The 20,651-nt window shown below is 37.9% G+C and overlaps 1 protein-coding gene and 1 long non-coding RNA gene across 2 annotated transcripts; one reads left to right on the top strand and one right to left on the bottom strand.

The window, feature by feature from the left end:
- Window positions 1–4,350: 4,350 nt before the first annotated feature.
- Window positions 4,351–5,923, top strand: LOC145101386 (uncharacterized). Its single transcript, XR_013705643.1, has 2 exons — window positions 4,351–4,671; window positions 5,623–5,923. It is a non-coding gene; the product is annotated as an uncharacterized LOC145101386 (long non-coding RNA).
- A 3,517-nt stretch (window positions 5,924–9,440) lies between these two features.
- Window positions 9,441–11,636, bottom strand: LOC145101384 (heat stress transcription factor A-4c-like). The gene is made up of 3 exons (XM_079038574.1): window positions 11,411–11,636; window positions 10,836–11,163; window positions 9,441–10,489 (listed from the first exon to the last, which is right to left on the bottom strand). The coding sequence occupies exons 2-3, from the start codon at window positions 11,049–11,051 to the stop codon at window positions 9,590–9,592; spliced, it is 1,116 nt and encodes a 371-aa protein (XP_078894700.1). The 5' UTR covers window positions 11,052–11,163; window positions 11,411–11,636; the 3' UTR covers window positions 9,441–9,589.
- Between the last annotated feature and the right edge of the window lie 9,015 nt (window positions 11,637–20,651).

Raw genomic sequence — 20,651 nt, 5'->3', positions numbered from 1 at the left:
CACACTTTGTTTGGGTGTATCCTATGCACAAGAAATCCGATGTCTTTTCCAAGTTTTTGCATTTTCGTGCCTATGTCAAAAATCAATTTCAAAAGGAAATTCAAATATTTCAATATGATAATGGCAATGAATATGACAATTCACACTTTCATAACCTTTGTGACACTCATGACATTCATATAAGATTTTCATGTCCTTACACCTTACAACAAAATGGTTAACCCAAGCATATGCTTTGAACCCTCAATAACATGATGAGAACCCTTCTCTTTCAAGCTCACATTCAACCCACCTATTGGGTTGAATCCCTTCAAAAGGCTACTCACCTCCTCAACATCTTACCCTCCACCACTCTAAAAAATGACACAACATTTTCAAGCTATTCAACAAACACCCATCATACTCTCACATTCATGTATTTTGTTGTCTTTGCTATCCACACCTCAACACCACTAATAAAAATCAACATCGCTCAGTTCTATGCATTTTTCTTGAATATCCTTCAAACCATAAAGGTTTTCGTCGCCTTAACCTTCACACCAAACAAAGCATCATTTCCCATCACGTCACTTTTGACGAAAACATGTTTCCTTTTGGTTCTATGATACCATATCAACCCTCTCGGAATATGTTTAACGATCTGACCACTCATTCTCACCCTCTCGGATCTGAAATGGTCACCGAACCTCATCTTTCCGGTAATGAAAACCCTCATCCGACAAGTACTCTCGACGATCCCATGTCGTCCGATGCTTCACTTTCGTCTGTCACTGATCACTCTTTCGCTCCAGCCCCTCAAGTGTCTCAACCTGCTCCTGCACCTCCCTCTGTGTCTACTCATTCCATGGCCACTCAATCTCGCCACGATATTACTAACTGATAGCTTCATTTTATTTACTTCTTTTTATAGTTTTTTAGCACATTTCATTCACATTTTAGTTAATTTCCATGCATATTTTCCTTTTTGTTATTTTATGACCATTTCGGGTACTTTCTAGTATCTTGAGCATTATTGCAGATTTTCTTGGAGACTAGCGGAGCGGGACTCTTGGGAGGCGATTGGGCTTGAAGGGAAATGGGGATTTAATGCTTGATGGCTATGGAGGTGATTCATGGAGTGGACTTGTCAATTGCTTGAAGGCGTGGAAGTGTTGAACTTTAAATTTGAAAGGCACAGGAGAATTCTTGAGTGTGCGAGATCGATGTTTAGGAGTTTGTGGAAGCCTTGAGTGATGTGGAGAGGCAAATTGGGCTCAAATTGAAGAAATATTGAAGAAAAATAGGCTAGAAGCTTATTAGACTCGAACTGGGCCAATGGTTAAGTTGTGGGGGGCCAAATCTTGAAGAAGCCTAAAAACTCCGTCATAGTCACGCGGCCCGCGTAAGATTCCCTGCGGCTCGCGTGGATTCCTGACAAGGGAAAATTCGGGATTTTGTCTAGAGCTCTATATTGGGAAGGTTGGTGTGCCTCTTCAGCCTTATCTTGGAGGTCCGAGTTTGACACTTTCTCTCGGGAGTTTGGAGCACTTTTGAAGGCCAAGAACACCTCAAGAACATCTTCTTTTCATCTCTTGATTCTTGTCAAATGTTTGGTAGAATCTTAACTAACTTTGCTTCTTTGAGTTAGCCATGCTTGACTAAACTAATCTTGGTTGACTTTTTGTTGAATCCTTTGAACTTTTGTTGAATGTTGAAGAATCCATGAATTTGTTCTTAAATCCTTATGGAAATGTTTTGTGTTTTAATATATTATCACTACTAGTATGTTGTTATTCATGAGTTTAAATGTGTTTGTGGTGATTAGTTGGCTAATTTCTTGATTAAGTAAAGGATCCTCAAATTAGCAAGTAACAAATGATTTTTGTGTTGTTTTTGCTTCACACAATCATAAAAACATTTTCTCCAACATGGTAGTGAAAGCAATTAACTCCTCTTGGATTTGGTGACTTTTTGGTTCTTAATGCTAGTTGACTTTCACTAATTACATGCTATTTGGAATTAGTGACTTTGACTAAGGAAATTGTTATGAGCTTCTCTAGCCATTTCAACAATTAAGAAAAGTCTAGGTAATCTTAAGCTCCTTGGATTACTATAGCTAAATTAAGGATTTAAATCAAAGTATTGCACCATTAGATTCTAATGATATGTTCATCAAAAGTCAAAGTGAGGAAACTTTAAGTCAACCATCTCTCCCTTATTGATTTTACATCAAACTCTTATTTTTGTTGAAATTGTCTATTTAAATCATAGTTAATTCTAGTTTGTTTCAAGTATTTCAAAACACCAAAACCCCCCATTTTATTTTTATTGTTATTTTACAAGTATTTTTACAAAGAGATTTTTCATAGAGTTATAAATTGAACCAATCTTTGTGGATTCGATCCCTTTACCACTATACGCTATTTTAGTGTGTAATAATTAGGGTTATTAATTTTGTAGGCCTCGACGACCATCACTAACTAATTCAAAAACTCAATCTTTATACATTCCTTGATTCTTCTTCTCTTGTTCGATGACATCCCCAATTTCACGGTCAGAAAACACTGATTTGTTTATGCTTTATTTGAAAATCGGAGTATCCTTCTGAAGAAATATGTTGTGAAATTTGTTCCAAAAAATATGATAAGTAAATTATCAAAGCATTTCGAAGAAATGTGTTTTCATTATATTAAAAACGTTGGGATGACATTGTCAATACAGTACATAAGCATAAACAGAAGTAGTACATGCCTTACAACATCTATTATTCTAATGACCTATAATCAATTGATCTCATATCAGATCATCACTCCTGTGCTCTATGGCCACTACATGTAATACAAGAAACTGAATGGGTCAGGCTTAGGAGCCTGGTGAGCATATAGGTTTTTCAACTCACGATAATTAAGTTTATTAATTTCATCAAATCAATCAACCCGATTACCCGTTCCCATTATCCTTACTTTCTGTCCTTAAAGCATCTAAATGAAGGGACCTAGCCTAAGGATTTTCATCGGGATGGACAACACTGCTTAGGGGATTCCTTAGGAATATATGTCAAAAAGGCATCCATGAGGGGGATGAAGTATACCTGATGAACACGTAGTTAAAAAACACCTATAGGTTGCGAGTCTGCCAACGTTCCACTAGACTGTCTAAAATAGTTTGTGGTCGTCATCTATACTCCGCTAGATGACTGAATCAGCTTAAACATTGAGGCCTCTCATCAATTATTTCATCATCTATATCATTTACCATCTTTACCCATCATAATTATAGGTATAAAATACATATACAATTCTAACTGAATAAAACATGTATATTTTCTTCATCCAACATAGATATCAAGAACACAGATAATATGCAAACATAACACGTAATTTATATTTGTACTTAATATCTATGTGTAAGATGAAAGTAACTATGCACTCACTTGTCAAAGTGATGACTCCGAATTCGGGCAGCGCTTCGTTTCTAACAATTTTCGTTTCCATCGACGAAACCTAACATCATTATTACTAGACTTTAATCTAATATTTATTGCGACCAATTATTAGTCTAGATTCATCATTAACTCAAGGTCTACGCCATGATCTACCAAGTAAGAAATGACCAAGTAGGAGCATATCGGAGGTAGGTCTATTTGGTATACGTAGTATATTGTTTGGAAAACCCACTTTAAATACCTCACTAAATCACAACCTAGACATCATCCCCGTAAGTAGATCAATCAGTATAAAGACTTTAAATTACTGATAAATCTTGTTTATATGTTCATAATAACGATAATGAACTTAAACGTAAGTCATACTTAAAGTAGGGTAAGCATAACTCACTTACAAGGGGGTTTAGCTAGGAGTCGAGCTCTGCACGGGCAGAAGTTCTGAGCTGAAAGCTCTTCTTCTCGGAGCCTTCTAGTGCTCCGGGACTCACCTATAACACTTAGAAAGTGCTATGGAAAAATTTAGAAGGGTTGGGGTGTTTGGGAGAGAAGGTTTGAAACAGTTGTGAGAAAATGAGGTGATTTACGCCTCTATTTATAAGCTAGAATAAGAGAGTATGCGGGGCGTAATTAACCTGTACATTGGGTGTACACAGTATGTGGCGCGTACCAAGCCTAGTATGTTGGGCGTACTAGATAGGGATGCAAACGGATCGGGGATTCCCCGCTACCCGCGGGGACCCGACCCGAACGGATCGGGGATTACCCGACTTAGCGGGTAACGAATCGGGGATTGGCATAGTACTATCTGCCCCGTTTAAAACCCGATATATATATATATATATATATATATATATATATATATATATATATATATATATATATATATATATATATATATATATATATATATATAATAGTAATTATACTCGAGCAACGATTCCAATTTCCATGGTTCCACTTTCCAGCGTTTTCATCTCTTCGAGACTCGGGAGTTGTACTCGACTCTTCGTTCTTCTCTCACGATTCAGCCTTTTAGGTCCACAATTCAAGATTCAATTAATGTCACTAGTCTTCAAGAATAAAACTCGTCATTCCTCCATTGTCGATTTCTCCCTCACCCTTAACCCTAGACATCGACACAAACTTACTAGAAATCAAGATTCAGGAATAAATTTGAACATCTCAAAGAACAATTTGAAGTCTTCAATGGATAATCTTCCGTTTCCACTCCAAAATCCGAACCCCATGTAAGTTTTATCATTGATTGTGTTGCACGTATACCTGTTCATCGTTCCTCTTACTGTAATCGATTTCTCAATCTAATCTCGTGTCTAGTTGGTAAAAATCGATATCGCATCAGTAGTCATATCATATACAACTCATTGATGCTATGTATTATCTATCCGATTTCTTATGAATGACTTGCTTCGATCGTTTTTTTTAATGTATTCTAATTGAAATATGATTTCTCATCATTGATTTTGTTCATTTCAATTCTATCAATAGATATCAGGTGTGTGTTGAATTTAGTTGCTTGTTTCTCGGTTTTAGTTTATGCATTTGACCTCAGTTGCTGAATTTTGATTTCCTTCTTTATTTCTCTAACCTGCTAAACAGGAATCGATTTTCTATACCTTTAATGTCTATGTGTGAGTTGTAAGTGCTCTTATGTTTGCAATGGAATTTCGTAGTTTACACTTTTCAGGGTCCCCATGGACTTCTATCTTATTAGTTTAATTTGAATCACTGTTTTTGATTATTGATATCTATATAAAGTTAGGAGGGTGGTATATAAGCTGGATTCATCTTCTACTATATGTGAACTATCATTCTATCAACTAATTGAACTGAAGGAACTAATAGTGTTAGTTTTAATGCTTGAAACTCAAGGAACTAATAGGTTTCAGTAGTGTTGGTTACACTATGGGTTGATATCTTAATGATGAGGTGGTTTAAAGATGATCTTCCTGAAAATTTTCTAAGGTCCGTGTAATCGATAATCATAAACTAAATTGTAATTCTTTTTAATGTTTTTATAATTTGGTATGGATGAATAAATTAATGCCAATAACATGATTTATGGCTATTTGTTGTACAATAGAAAAAAAATTGTAATTCTTTTTAAATTATTGTATAATTTAGTGTATAAATGAAGTTATGTCTTTGTAATTCTTATTATATGTAATGTGTAATTTTAGTGACAATCAAGATCAACAACCCGCACAATCAAAGAGAAGTTTGGCTTATGCAGTTTGGTGTCATTTTAAAAAGCAAAAGATTGATGGAGTTGATAAGGTCATATGAAACTATTATGGTAAAAAAATTAAGTGGAAAAAGCAAGAATGGAACAAGACACTTGCATAATCATTACAAGATTTCTGGATCAAAGTACTCTAGATTTTGATATGTATGAGTTAAATTTATAATTGTAGTTTTACTTTTAAATCCCCTGTAAAATTCATAAGTAGAAGCATGAATATTTTAACATTTTTTTTTCTATTATTGTTGCCATGTGTGTGTGTTTTTTTTTTTTTTTTTTTTTTACATTTACAAAAAGCAATATAATTTATTAACAACACGGGTATCCATCGGGTTCCTCGTATCCGACGGGGAATTTTTCGTCCGAACCCGTCGGGGATTTGGCGGGTCGGGGTGGGTATGGAGATTGGAGGTCGGGTAGGGGGACGGTAATTATAGTCCCCGCCAATATCAGCCCCCGTTTGCATCCCTAGTATTGGATATATTTCGTGATCCGGTGGCAAGGCGTGGGGAGGAAGCAACAGTCATGATTTAGCCACGTGTTACCTTCGAAGTTAATTAAGAAAATTAATTATTTTCTAAAATCCGTAACTTTCGCATACAAACTCCGTTCTTGACATTATTTATATCCACGCGTAGGTAGCGACATGATCTACAACTTTCGTTTAGACACCGTCGGCTAATTTGAGTTTATTTTTAAAGTAATATTTTAACAGGCTCAAGCAGTTAAAGTTCGTTAAAAATTCATAAATTTGTCATCCAACGTCCGTTTTCATCTGTCTTTATATCGTTGAGTTACTATTAACGAGATCTTCAATTCTTGTTTTAGGTTGTTTCGGCTATAAATCAATTGATCTAAAATTCGATTTTCGGGTTGCATACTGTTATGTCAAATTTTAGAAAAATCATAATTTCTTTTAACGAAGTCAGATTTGGACGTTCTCTATATGCATGCTCTCGGTTTAACGTATACTATGAATTTCGTTTAGATCTCTAAGGCTAAAAAGTATGTTATCGCAAACTCATTTTTACGATACACAACATCGTGTCGGTTTTGTTGTAAAACTTCGACGAGTCATAACTTCTTCGTTATAAGTCGGATTTCATCGTTCTTTATATATCCGGAATCTTTGTCATGACCATTACAACTTTCTTCATAGATATTGGGTCTACCTATTATTTTATTTTCGACGCATATTTTTATTATTATTTTATTACATTATTACAACGTTCTAAATAACGTAAGGCGTGGCTTGGCGGCAAGGTAAAAGTTAAGTGATGACAAGCCTTGGCGAGCCATGACGTTTTTCAAGGCTTGACTATATTATATACATTAAAAGATATAAATCATATAATTATTGAATTTTATCAAATATTTGAAGTTTTTAGAAGTGTTATATTAATATCTAATAGAAAAAAGTTAACAAAAACTTATTTATTGTAGACCCGATTAAAAAAACAAAAGAAAAAAAACAAAAAAATCCACGCCTTGAATAAAACTCGCGCCATAACGCGATAAAGCTCGCCTTGACACGTTATTTGGGCGCCACGCTTCACAAACCCGCCTTGGACGTTTTCGTAACGACTACACCACGCCTTGCGCCATGGCACGCCTTGAGGCGTGCCATGGCGCGCTTTTTAGAACCATGCATCATTATAAGCTCATATGTAGCATATAAATCACATAATATTCAAATAATTCCTCTTCATTACTTCAAAATAGGTTACAGTTGTTGACCTGAACTATTACATCATAATATTAATACTTAGCCAGAAACACGGACGTTACATGTTCCTCGTACGTACATTCAAGCGTTTCAAGATCCGAACTGGTTAAATGCTATGAAGGATGAATATAATGCACTTATTTCTAATGGGACTTGGGTACTTGTACCTTGGCCTTCAAATGCTAATGTAGTTAATTGTATTTGGTTGTTCAAAAAGAAACTTAATGCAGATGGATCTCTTGCCCAATACAAGGCGCGTTTGGTGGCTAATGTTCGCGGTCAGCGGCCCGGGATAGATTGTGATGAGACCTTTAGCCTGGTTGCTAAGCCGGCTACTATATGAACGGTTCAGAGTATAGTCATCTCTCACTCGTGGTCTGTCCATCAGTCAGACGTGAAGAATGTTTTTCTTCACGGTCACCTTCAGGAGACTGTTTATATGCACCAGCCCCCAGGCTTCCATAGCACCTCAACCTCTGATCATGTTTGTCTTCTTCAGAAATCTCTTTACGGTCTCAAACAAGCACCACGGCCTTGGTATCACAGATTTGCTCAGTTTATCACTCGGTTTGGGTTCATCAACAACAAATTTGACTCGTCTCTTTTCCATATACAAATAGGGTGACAGTCTTGCCTATCTTTTACTCTATGTAGATGATATTGTGTTAACTGCATCTTTAGACAAACTCCTTCGACATGCCATTTCCACTCTATGGGCTGAATTTTCCATGACTGATTTGGGTTCTTTGAACTACTTTCTTGGTGTTGAAGTCACTAGATATCATTATGGCATGTTTTTATCTCAACGGAAGTATGCTACTAAGATACTTGAACGCGCAAAGATGTCTAACTGCAAACCCGCACGCACACCGACTGATACCACAACCAAGATTGATGGCACAGGTCCTCCTGTTTCCGACACGACGCTTTACCGTAGTATTGCGAGTGCTCTTAAATACCTGACTTTTACCCGTCCCGACATCTCCTACTCGGTTCAATAGGTGTGTCTCTACATGCATGAACCTCGAGAGCAACATTTTTCCACGCTTAAGCGGATTCTTCGGTACGTTCGGGGCACTCTCGATCATGGACTTCAACTATATGTATCTCCCTCATGGGGGTTAGTTGCTTACTCTGATACCGATTGGGTTGGTTGTGCCACTACTCGTCGCTCCACCTCCGACTATTGTGTGTTTCTTGGTTAGAATCTCCTCTCTTTGTCTTCAAAGTGTCAAACTACCATTTCTCAGTCTAGTGCCGAAGCGAAGTATCGTGGTGTTGCGAATGTTGTTGCTGAGACAAGCTGACTACGTAATCTGCTTTGTGAGATACTTTATCCGCCTCTCACCGCCACTCTAGTCTACTGTGATCAGTGTCGTATACCTTTCTACTAATCCCGTATCGAGATTGACATCCACTTTGTCCGGGACAAAGTTGCCTTGGGAGTTGGGACACATTCAAGTTTTTCATGTTCCCTCGGCTTCGCAGTATGTAGATATCTTCACCAAATGGCTTCCATCATCTCTATTTCTTGATTTCAGATCCAGTCTAAACGTTCGTTCGCAATCTCCTAACTACGGGGATGTTAGCGTATTATTTACACTCTTTTATTTATTTTGTATAGCCCATTCTTTGTATTCAGCCCATGTAATATTTGTGTTTATATTAATGGAAAGGCGTGACGCGATTTTGTCGTATCAAAAAGTAATAAAGGCTAACTGATATTTCAATCAAAAAGTATCAAAAAGTAATAAAGGGTAACTGATAACCACGCTACACACGTGGATTATTTGATGCCACATCAAGCGTGGTTGGCGATATGGTGTCTCATCATTATAATTACATTGACAAGTGAGCCTAAAATGACCGGTTTGTATATCTCACACTTTGTTACAGAAGGATGTTAATATACGTAAAAATAATAGTAATAAGTATTTCTTAGAAAGGGAAAATGCAAGGAAATTATAATTCCTTGCATTTCTTTTACTTAAATTTTAGAAATAAAAGATGTTTAAAAAAAAAGCAAATAATGATATAACAGAAACACTATTATAAACAAACCGAAAACTGTAAACTACATACTGATACACATACACTCCCCTGAAATGTAAGATCTAAAACGGGCCAAGTTCATGATATTATACAACAAGAAAGTCAAAGTCAAAAACAAAAAACAAAATCATCGAACATCAAGCTTACCAGAAGGACTAAGATTCCCCATCTTTTCTGTAATTTTATCTAAATTATTATTCGTATTCCACAAAGATTTACGTTGACCCAATTCATCATGTTTGTTAATTACATCCCGCCTCGCTGACTGGACTTCCTGTGTGTCCCCACCGCCAGGTGTCTCCGTCAGAAACTGTTCCCAGAACACATCATTTGCTCCCGCTTGCACTGGCGGCACTGTGGCGGCACCACCATCACCATCCGTGGCGGCAGCAGGGGCGGCATTCACATCAATCCCTGAAGATTTCACCCGAGAAACCTCGTTGAAATCACCGGAAACCTGCTTTTCCGGCTGTGCAAGTATGCCAAAATCGTATGTTTCTTCGCCGGAAACTTTAACGATATCGTTCACAAAATCTGTCCAAAACTTCAAAGACGATTCCAACTTGTTCAACAACGGAATGGAATCAGGATTCCCGTTGTCGTCGGCATTGGCTTCACCGTGCAAGTAAGTTGTTATTAGCAACCGTCTTTTTCTGGTGTTGGATTCCAAAAACCCGGGTTTTTCAAGGATTTGAGCAAGGAATGACATTGTTTTCTTGTGTCTTAGTTGTATTTTCTGTACTCTTTCGCGTAAAGTAGCAAAATTTTGTTCGTATTCTTGATTTTCTTGTTTGTGTCTTTGTAGCACAAGGCGAAGGGAATTGGTTTCATGTTTTAATTTTTGAATATCATCCTCGTATTCTTGTCTCTCAGAAGGAGACAGGGTGGCCGGAGTACTTCCTTGTGGTGGTGTTGAGTGGCTGTGGATTGGCTTCCGGCGGTGGATCTTTTTCAGAAGGTGTCTTTGTCCTCTTAGGAATTCATCGTTTGCAAACTCCCATTGGTCGGGATCTATCTTTCTAAAACCCTGTATAAAAGTTTTCCATTAGATTTGGCTAAAATAAAAGATGAAATTTTGTCCCACATTGATAGCAAGATGAAATGTGGAGATATCTCCATGCCTATAAATCTATCGAGAGTTTAGGTGTATTGTAATAATTAATCATATCACGTGGTTTTGTAATAACAATATATAATCATTAATCATACAACATGGTTTTTCTTCGGTTTTCATCATTTAAAGCAGCAGAAAATTTGCCCTACACTACACCTTTTTAAAATTGGCAAAAAGAATGTAACTTCATTGCATAAATAAGTGTTTTACCCTTAACATAAAGCATTAGATATACAAGAGATAACAAGAAGATGCTTACATATGTATTGAGCTGTCGAACAAAACTTGAGAAATTGTTGTGCTTGAAGTATTTAGGAAGCAATTCACTGGCGAATTCAGGTGGATTCCAAACAACAAAACTACTCCCAGTATGACTCCAAGAAACAATATGATCTGTCAAAGGGTCATCTACCATTTCATATGTTTTAGTCAGGAAAGGGGGTGATGAATTTGAACCACCTTGAGAACCATCCATCACAATCCAAAAAACTTCAATCAATCGCTCAATCTCTATAATTCGTATCCACAGACACTAAAATCATCTTCTGCAATTCCTTTTGATTTCAATTAGCTCAAATCAAACCCACCTGCCCCAGTTAGATCAAATCCATAATCAGCACTAGAACCAATTGATAATCACGGATATTGTCAATAGGGTTGAAATGATATGGATAAGACATCCAGAACAACCTAGGGCATGTAACATAGAATACGGAAATGGCAATTGAAATTAAAACATTTCTTCAAAGATCCCGACTTTTTGATTTTAAAATAAATGTAAGGATAGGGGTTAGATCAAAGAAAGTATTCGTGATTTCGTATGGAAGAACTTACTCTGACTACAATAGAGGACGACGACGAGAAGTTGACTTTGAAGTTTGAAGTTGAATAGCTTCGGATTGATCGAGTTTAATCTGGAAACGTGTGTTTGATTTCAATACAAAGGGGGGAGGGAGAGAATGGCGTGTGATGGATAAATTAATCTGGGTTCGACCCGAAAAGAAGTGGAAACAGCCAACGACACGGTGGGTTTTTAAAGAGCCACCGCCGCCGCCATGTGTCTCATATAATGGTCATTAGCGGCCGTTGATGCACAAAATTAATTGAAGGAAAATAAGGGATTAAATCCGTGTAATATTTTAAGACACTTTTTAGCCCATAGAATTTTTGAGAAGTAAATAGATTATGAATTTATGATGATGGATTGTGTGTTATTTTAAGTTGAAATAAAATAAAATTCTAATTTTCATCGTTAAGATGATGTAAAGTTATTAATGGTGATTTATCCATGAATTATATTAATCAGTGTTGTAAATTCTCGATTAGGTTCCGATTAATTTTTTATTAATCCTAGGTGCTATCCGACCGATTAGAAGACGTCTAACGATTAATCCATTTTTATACAGCGAATGAAATAGTAGCAAATGATGAAATTCAATACTTTTAAAAAAATTTATCTCAATAAAAACTATTTAAGAAATGATTATTATTGTATAAATCATATTAACCTATTTTGTTATGATATTAATTGTATTTACGGACTTTGTTATGATATTAGCCATATTTACTTTTTTTAAAATTCAATGATTTAGCAATTTAGGGTTTCTGATTAATCATCGTCTACTTAATCTCTTAACCACAGTCAACCGACTAGTTAAAGTTGAACGTTTTTTACAACTTTGATATTAATAATTAAAATCTATAAATTCATATTAAATACGTAACATCATGTTTTTGGAAAGAAGACAAATACCACAAGTATGCATACATACAATTGCAATCTATGCACTGAACTTTAGTTCATTTTTTCACACCACCAAGTAAGATTAAAAGGTGTTTTAGAAGACTTTTTGAAATATTTGTTGATTTATTGTGGATTGGGACCAAAAGACAAGCTTCATTCTATTACTAGATTCAAATTCACTTAAAATAATTTTCTTTGTCTTCGATAATCTTTTTTTTTTCAAAAACGACGAATAAATAACATGGGGTTTTAGAGGGGGGCAAAATGGGCAGTTGCACATGGCCCAATTTTTTTATTATATATTTTTATTTAAAAATATAAAATTATAATGAAGATAAGAGCCTTTTTTTGTTCATCCTAGGCCTTTAAAAATATTTCATTTTTTAAGACCGGCCTGATAAATAATATAATAAAATAAAGGCCCACAACCAGCCTAAAGTTAGACGAAGGCGAAGAAATCAGGGAACAATACCAATCAATTCTATTGTTAACTTAACATTATAATATGCACCTAGCGGTGTGTAAAATTGTCACTTATAACCACCTAATCCAAATTACCAATTATAACCGATCAATCTAATTAAAACCCACAAATGGATATTTAGTTGTAATGAGATTTGATCGGTTAAAAAATCAATATATAAATTGAATTGGTCGATTCTTAGACAAATCCAAAAAAAAAATCGAATTGATCCAATACAATTAGATTTACCCAATTATCATTCGATTATCATCCAATGTTCTAATTATCATAAAGTGTTAAATTTATTAATATATAAATTAATATATATTAATTGTTTATAAAGATATTTCACAATTTTAAATATCAAGTAAGATTACTTTGATCGGCCTAATCGGATATATTAGATATCAATAATAAAAATTCAATGACTAAAATCGATTTAATACACATTTCAATTGGATCGGTTAGGTTCGATTGAATTGGATTGATTAGAAATATCTAATAATCAATAGATTATTGGATTTGAATAGTTTTACAGAAAAACATTAGATAACAAGTGACAAAAACAACTACATGCATATGAAGCTTACACATTTTCAATGAATGCAATCACAAAAATAAGGTTATAATGCTTCAAATTTAGGTCTATATAGTTACGACTTTCCGATGTGCATGAGGTATAACTGTGGAAAGTGATTTACACATTGCTTTTCCAATTATTCAAAACATTTTCAATATGCAAATAACACTTTTTTCCAACATATAAATAACATTGATTTCCAATATGCATATAACATTGCTCACTGTTAGAAAATATAATAGCAGTTAAAGTAAACCAAGCCCGAATGATACTACCCAAAACATGGAAAAACATAACCGAACAATACAATCTGAATCCAAGTCTTATGTTAAGGATATGTTGATAGAGACACGTGTACATGTGCTTTAATTAAAACATACAAGAGTGAGTATACAACCCCTACTCCAAAACATTATTCATACAACCCAATAAAATAAGTATGTCAAACATCATAAAAATCAGAGTGTGTCCCATAAACAGAATTCATAAGATGTGTGTGATGTAGTCAACTTGAGCTCTTCTCCTTGAACCAGAAGTACGTTAAGTGTACCAAGGTCTATGCAGCGCGTACTGCATGGAGATCGAGTACGCCGTGCGTATGCTCCTAGTGGGCTTTTGGACTTTTATTAGGCTCTTGGGTCATTGGGCCTTAGTCGGTTTTGGGCCTTGACATGTTTAGAGTAGGTAGACCTTTTGACTTCTGCTAACAGGTCTTATGTGGTGTAATTGGGCCTTTATGGGCCTTGGAGCCTGTTATTTCGTTTGGGCTAACAATGGTTAAGCCCATTATGGAAAGGGCAATTGGGCCCTTATCTTAGGAGTTTAGACTTAGGGTTTAGGCCCATGATTTGGGATTATGACCTAATGCTGATTGTGACAACCCGAAGTTTGTTCCGTCATTGTAACCCGTTCCGTCAATAAAATTTGTCGTTTTCGAATTGTTTCTGTTTCATTATTAAATTAAGTCATTAATTTTGAGACTTCTATTATGACTTAATGGGTGTCCAAACACATTAGAAACTCAAGATAACGCCCCAATTTAATAATTGGAAGATTTTTAGATTTGACCATATCGGGTTACGGCAACTTAATCGGGTGCGACCAAAAGCCTCGTCTAATGTCAGTATCGGGTAGAATTTCACCGTGTCCCAAACTTGAACCATATATAAAGTTCAAAAGACTTCATTTTGAAGCTTTTACACCCTCTCTCACTACTCTCTCTCTACAATTCAATCTTAAGTCCAAAATCATCCAATTTAAGCTCCAAATCAACAAGGTAACTATCCTAACTCATAGTATAACCTTTTCAGCTTTCAAATCCGTGTTCAATTTATGAAATAGGACCATAAACATGTGTTTACGGCCCTAGAACACCCATAGGCCGTAAACACACATATAAGGGTTTTTTGAGCCCCAAAACCCTCTCAAAACACTTTTAGAGCTTGGAATCGACTTAAGGACTTATTGGAATGGACTTGGAACACCTTGAACTCAACATTTAGGGAGTAAACATGAGTTTACGGCCCAAGAAAATTCTTGGACCGTAAACACCATTTCATGGGCAGTAAACTCATTTTAAGGTGTTAAGATGCCACTTAAACACCTCATAAGCCTGTAATTAAAGTCTAGAAGCAACCACAAACGAGTTAGGGGCCTTAAACTTGATAAAAACCACCCCCATAGGAGCTTACGGCCATAAACCCCCCAAGGATAGGTTCATGGGCCGTAAACTCCTATACCTTAGTCAAATGATGCCCTAAATCCATTCCATGGCTTGTAAATGACTTAGGATCATATATGATTATTCTAGGGCCACCAAATCATGAAAGGAAAGAGTATATAGGAGCTTACTACCGTAAACTCCTAGTTCACGGCCATAAACTCCATTTGATGGTCCCTTTGGTGGTTTAATCCATTTCTATGCCTTAGATTTAATCCTAGCAACATTCCCCTAGTGATGTTTGACCCTTGAACACCCTAGAATACATTACCCATGAGTGCATGGACGTGAACTCATGTGGGCATGGTCTTAGGGCTGAAAACTCCCTTAGGAGTTTACTCTTGAAGAGCAAACTCCATATATATGCTCTATACGTCCGTAGATGCCACCCGGGTCACTCCGAACACTTGATTTGAAGTGTTTTCGCGTCTTGGAGTGTATAACCGTATCTAATTAGTGATTTAAATTCTAATTAGATACATATGTGTATCTCTTCATATTACATAGGAACCTCGCGCATTCTCAAGCCCCAAACTGACGCCTAGCATCCAAACCGACACATTTCTCGACTGATGAGTTCATACTCCTACACCTTTTTCAGTGTTTTTCAATGTTTTCAGGGGGGAATACAAGCAAATTATAAATGTTTTCAAAACTTAAAACTGATGTAATTCTATAAATATCTGGCTAACTTTTAGATATCTTTACCCCTTATGTATTATGCGGAGCATAAGGGATGTTTTATTGAATATAATTACATGGATTTCAATTACGGTAAAGGAAACAAATCAAACCAATCAAATTATTATGGGAATAATTTGGGATCTTCAGTTCTCGTTTTATGAATATGTATTTCATGCAATGTTAATAGATAAACTATGTCTGATTCAGTTTATCTCTGTTTAAAGTAGAATAATATGCCAGATAGTTTCTTTGTATTCAATTGTTTATACTTTATTATGTTTCAAAACGATTATGATATTCGATAACGACCGAGTATACCGTGAATAATTTAATACTAGCTTGTGAGATTAGTCTTCGTTATGCCCTTCGGGTTATCAGTAAATCCTCCCCGGAAGTATAACCAGAGTCTCCTGGAGGGAGAGCGTGGAATTTGTGAATAGATCTATTCAGGACTGACAATCCCACACCTTAACTTCTAGGTACAGTTAGGCGGGCACGCCTGGGGTGACAAATTCTGGATATCGTCCGACACCTGAAGAACGTCAAGGAGGTCTCGGGTCTCATTAGCATGGTTATATGACTCACAATACGTATTAAAATATAGTTTATTCACGGATTTTATATCTAACTTTGATCTATAGATTTTATATCTACTGTAGTACGGGATGGTATTCCCATGGTTTTCAATCTATAGTTTTATGTATTAAAACTATCTACTGTAGTACGGGATGGTATTCCCATGGTTTTCAATCTATAGTTTTACATATTAGACTATACATTGTTGTACCGAACGGAATTCAGAAGTTTTAACTAAACTGTCTTTATAAGAAAATATGGGATTTTCTTGGATAACAACTTTTTCAGAAAACTAAAGGAAACATGTTCATTTTCAGAAAACAAAACACTTATGAACTCACCAGCTTTATGCTGATTTTCAAACTGCTTGTATTCTCAGGTCCGCATTAGACAGGTACCCAACAATCCTTTTGGCGAAGACGGAGTTCGTAGAAGACACGTCTTTACTTTTGTTCATATATACATATGTATAAGCTTGTAACACTTTACTTTCAAACAAATGTAAATTCTATTATGTGATGTAATGGTTATGTTTACTTCACTTACTATGCACATTGGTTATGATACTTAACATGAAGTCACCTCCGCCCCGGAACGTTTCCGCCCTGGGTTTCGAGGTGTGACACTGATTGTGCTACTTGTTTGTGCTAGTGTGAGACTTTTCTGTTCAACAGTCGAGCGTATTGTGTTTCCAACTGACTGAGGTGAGTTTTCTCACTGTATCAATGGGTCGAAGGTACCAAGGCTGACCCATTATTTGTATTATAGGATATGGATTACTTGTGTGATATGTGTATGAAAAGACCAGGGTTTGGCCCCTGGAACTTGCATGAAAGACCAAGATCTGGCCCTGATAGTTGCATGAAAGACCAGGATCTGGCCTGTAACGACCCAAAAATCACGACAAAAAAATTCTTTTAAAACATTACTAAAACTAGCTTTATAAAAACGTATCATAAGTCAAACATAACTTTCGAGTAGTAAATTCAAAACATAATATCATTATCAGAGTTAAACATTCCCATGCTAACTGACTATGGTGTGTGCTCTGCAATCTTCCCGAGCTCCTCTTTTGAAAACCGAGTACCTGAAACCAAAAATGAAAACCGTAAGCACGAAGCTTAGTGAGCTCCCCCAATCTACCACATACCACACAATAACATATAAAGCACATACTGGGCCTTGCCCACTGCATCGGACCGAAGTCCGGACTAACTGGGGCCTTGCCCCCTACATCGGGCCGAAGTCCGAAGCTGACTGGGACCTTGTCCCCTACATCGAACCGAAGTCTGAAGCTGACATCGGACCGAAGTCCGAAGCTGACTGGGACCTTGTCCCCTACATCGAACCGAAGTCCGAAGCTGACATCGGACCGAAGTCCGAAGCTGACTAGGACCTTGTCCCATACATTGGACCGAAGTCCGAAGCTGACTGAACATAGCATAAACATATCAACTAGCATAAACACATAAATCCTGTCTGAGCCACGAAGGCATTAAACATACTAACTACTACCTCGGACCGAATTCCAAAGCTGACTGGGACCTCTGTCCCCTACATCGGACTGAAGTCCGAAGCTAACTGAACATATCATAAACATATCAACTGGCATCAACACATAAACCCTATCTGAGCCACGAAGGCATCAAACATACTAACTACTACATCGGACCGAAATCCGAAGCTGACTGCTAGCTAAACGGGCCGGCATTGTGGCCTTAGACCCGTTCCTACTGAAGGGAAACTCACTTGAACTGCCGAGCTCTGCTGATAAACCTCTGGCTGCTACTCGACAATCCCCTGAACCGCTGCTCCTCTAGCTCTCCGAGCTATCAATATACATATAACACTGAGTCTGACAGTCAACTAAGTCAACTCTGGTCAAAGTCAACCCTACTCGCCGAGTCCTCCTAATGACTCGCCGAGTTCATAAGCTCAGGGTCTTTCTATTCGCGACTCGACTCGCCGAGTCATTCTATGACTCGCCGAGTCCAGCTAGTTCCAAGTCCTGTCCTGTCCAACTCGCTGAGTCACCACCCGACTCACTGATTCGAGTCTCAACTCGAAGGGTTTGAGGTTTCGCGACCTGACTCGCCGAGTCCACTAATAAACTCGCCGAGTCCTAGGCAATCTTCAACCAACTCGTCGAGTTGTTCTTCCAACTCGTCGAGTTCATGCTTAACTTCATCCAACTCGACGAGCTGTTCATCCCACTCGTCGAGTTCCTCCTCATCTTCAAGATACTCGCCGAGTCCACTCGAAGGACTCGCCGAGTCTATTCAGTCCTTAATCCATGCAGTGGCTTTTCGAGCCAAGCAGGGCTTCCAACTCATAGATCCATACTTATAAGGCCTATCCCCCACGTAAAATGGCAAACTTTACGTGTAGATCAAGAGATCTAGGCTTAAAACACATTCAAACTAGGGTTTATGGCAACATACTTCTTCAACATACCAAGGGCTGATACTTTAGGGGATTCTAGACCAAAACAAACATGGATCTGAGGTAGCAACCTCAGATATGGACCTCTAACTTGAAATGGATACTTATCATGCCAAAATGTCTACAACTCACACATGAGAATAGATCTAGGTGCAAAGGAATTCCAAGCAACAGCTTATTACCTCCAATTGGTCTGAAATGTCTTCTCAATCCCGGATCTACAGTCCCTTCTTGCACCTCCAAAGCCTTTCTTCCTTTCCCAAGCTTTAGTGCACTCTTCAAGGCAAGATCTAGCTCAAAAACGGATATGGCGGCTAGGGTTTGGTATTCTGGGGTAGAGAGGCAGTAAAGGAACCCTAGGAAGGAGAATGAGACGCTTAAATAGGCTCCAAGTCCCAGATTTAGGGTTTTCCTCGTTCAGACCCAACTCGTCGAGTCTCCTTGGCTGACTCGCCGAGTCAGTCGTTCACACCTCGACCCGGATCCCGCTCGGACTCGCCGAGTCCCTCCACGGACTCGCCGAGTCTCCCTTAAAATTGAGGTCTTCTTTCCTTTCTTGACTTTCCAAACTTTGGGGTGTTAGAACTCTCCCCCACTTAAACTAAACTTCGTCCTCGAAGTTTGCTATGACCAACTGTCCTGCGAACTGCCTCCAACTCTCTATCTGGAAAACTAACACCCTTCTGTCCATTACTCCAGCCACTCACATTGTTGGTCACTACTGTTGGTACATACTGAATTCTTCTCCTTTCCCTAATTTCCTCAATGTTACTTCCTCCGACTGAGAATTCTGTACCCCTCATCCGCCTACTAGATGCACTGAGACCACTCTGGTCCGACTAATCTACCGATATCTGAGTTACCGGACTCCCACCGGTCACTACACTCCATCGCAATCTCCTAGTCGCTTCCAGCGACTCCTAAAGATACTTCGACTATCTATAACTGTCCTATCCATTCTGCCGCTCATACTGAAACGATGCTGTTGGAATTAGTTTGCTTATATCCCATCTGATTACTCAACTCCTACTAACTCGAGCCTTCCCTCCTGGAAGAAAAGCTACCTGCCTAGCTATCCTTACAGATCACTTACACTTGGCAGAAGGCTCAACTGATCCTGCTGAGAGAGACTTGCCATTTCCAAATCAACCAACTATACCGTCAGCACTTGCATTCCAACACAAGTACTAATACTGTCCCAAAACTCTGAAACCTTCCAAACACTGAACTGCCTGCAATACTGAACTGGCTGAAACACTGAGCTGCCTGAAACACTGAACTGGCTGAAACACTGAGCTGCCTGAAACACTGATCTGACTGAAACACTGAACTCCAACCCAACTGTGGAGTCAAGGGACTCCTCACTTAGTCGCTTCCACGACTTCTGAACGAAATCTTTCTCTGGAACTAGTTTCCACTAGTTATCCTGTCACTGTGGCTCGGCAACCTTCCGATCCAACCGATCGGGTCCATACGTCACACCCTGACATCATCAATTCCACGACTAACAACATGATGGCTCCCAGACTGACGGTAACCCTTAACATACCCGAACCCCAACGATCCACTGCTACCCTGATCTCATAATTGATGTGACGATCTATAGCCAAAATTGTTGACTTAGCCATCACTGAACCATTTGGGAAATCCGAAATCTAACCCGTGGATTCCCATATCCTCACTGCTGCACCCGAACTGGTGGGTACTACTGCTTTCCCGCGTCCAACACGCGCTCATGCTACATACCAATCTGATAAAGGCTGCGACTACGCTCGCGGACTTACAACTCTCTAATACTATCTGGCTGCTAGTGAATGCTACGGCTACCCCCGCAGACTTAGAACACCACTACTACTATCTGACTGC

This window comes from Lactuca serriola, chromosome 4 (assembly GCF_051521515.1).
Source record: "Lactuca serriola cultivar US96UC23 chromosome 4, Lser_US96UC23_V15, whole genome shotgun sequence".
NCBI classification, from domain to species: Eukaryota; Viridiplantae; Streptophyta; class Magnoliopsida; order Asterales; family Asteraceae; genus Lactuca; species Lactuca serriola.
Note: the sequence above shows the minus strand (reverse complement) of the source record. Positions and strands in the feature narration are given on the sequence as shown.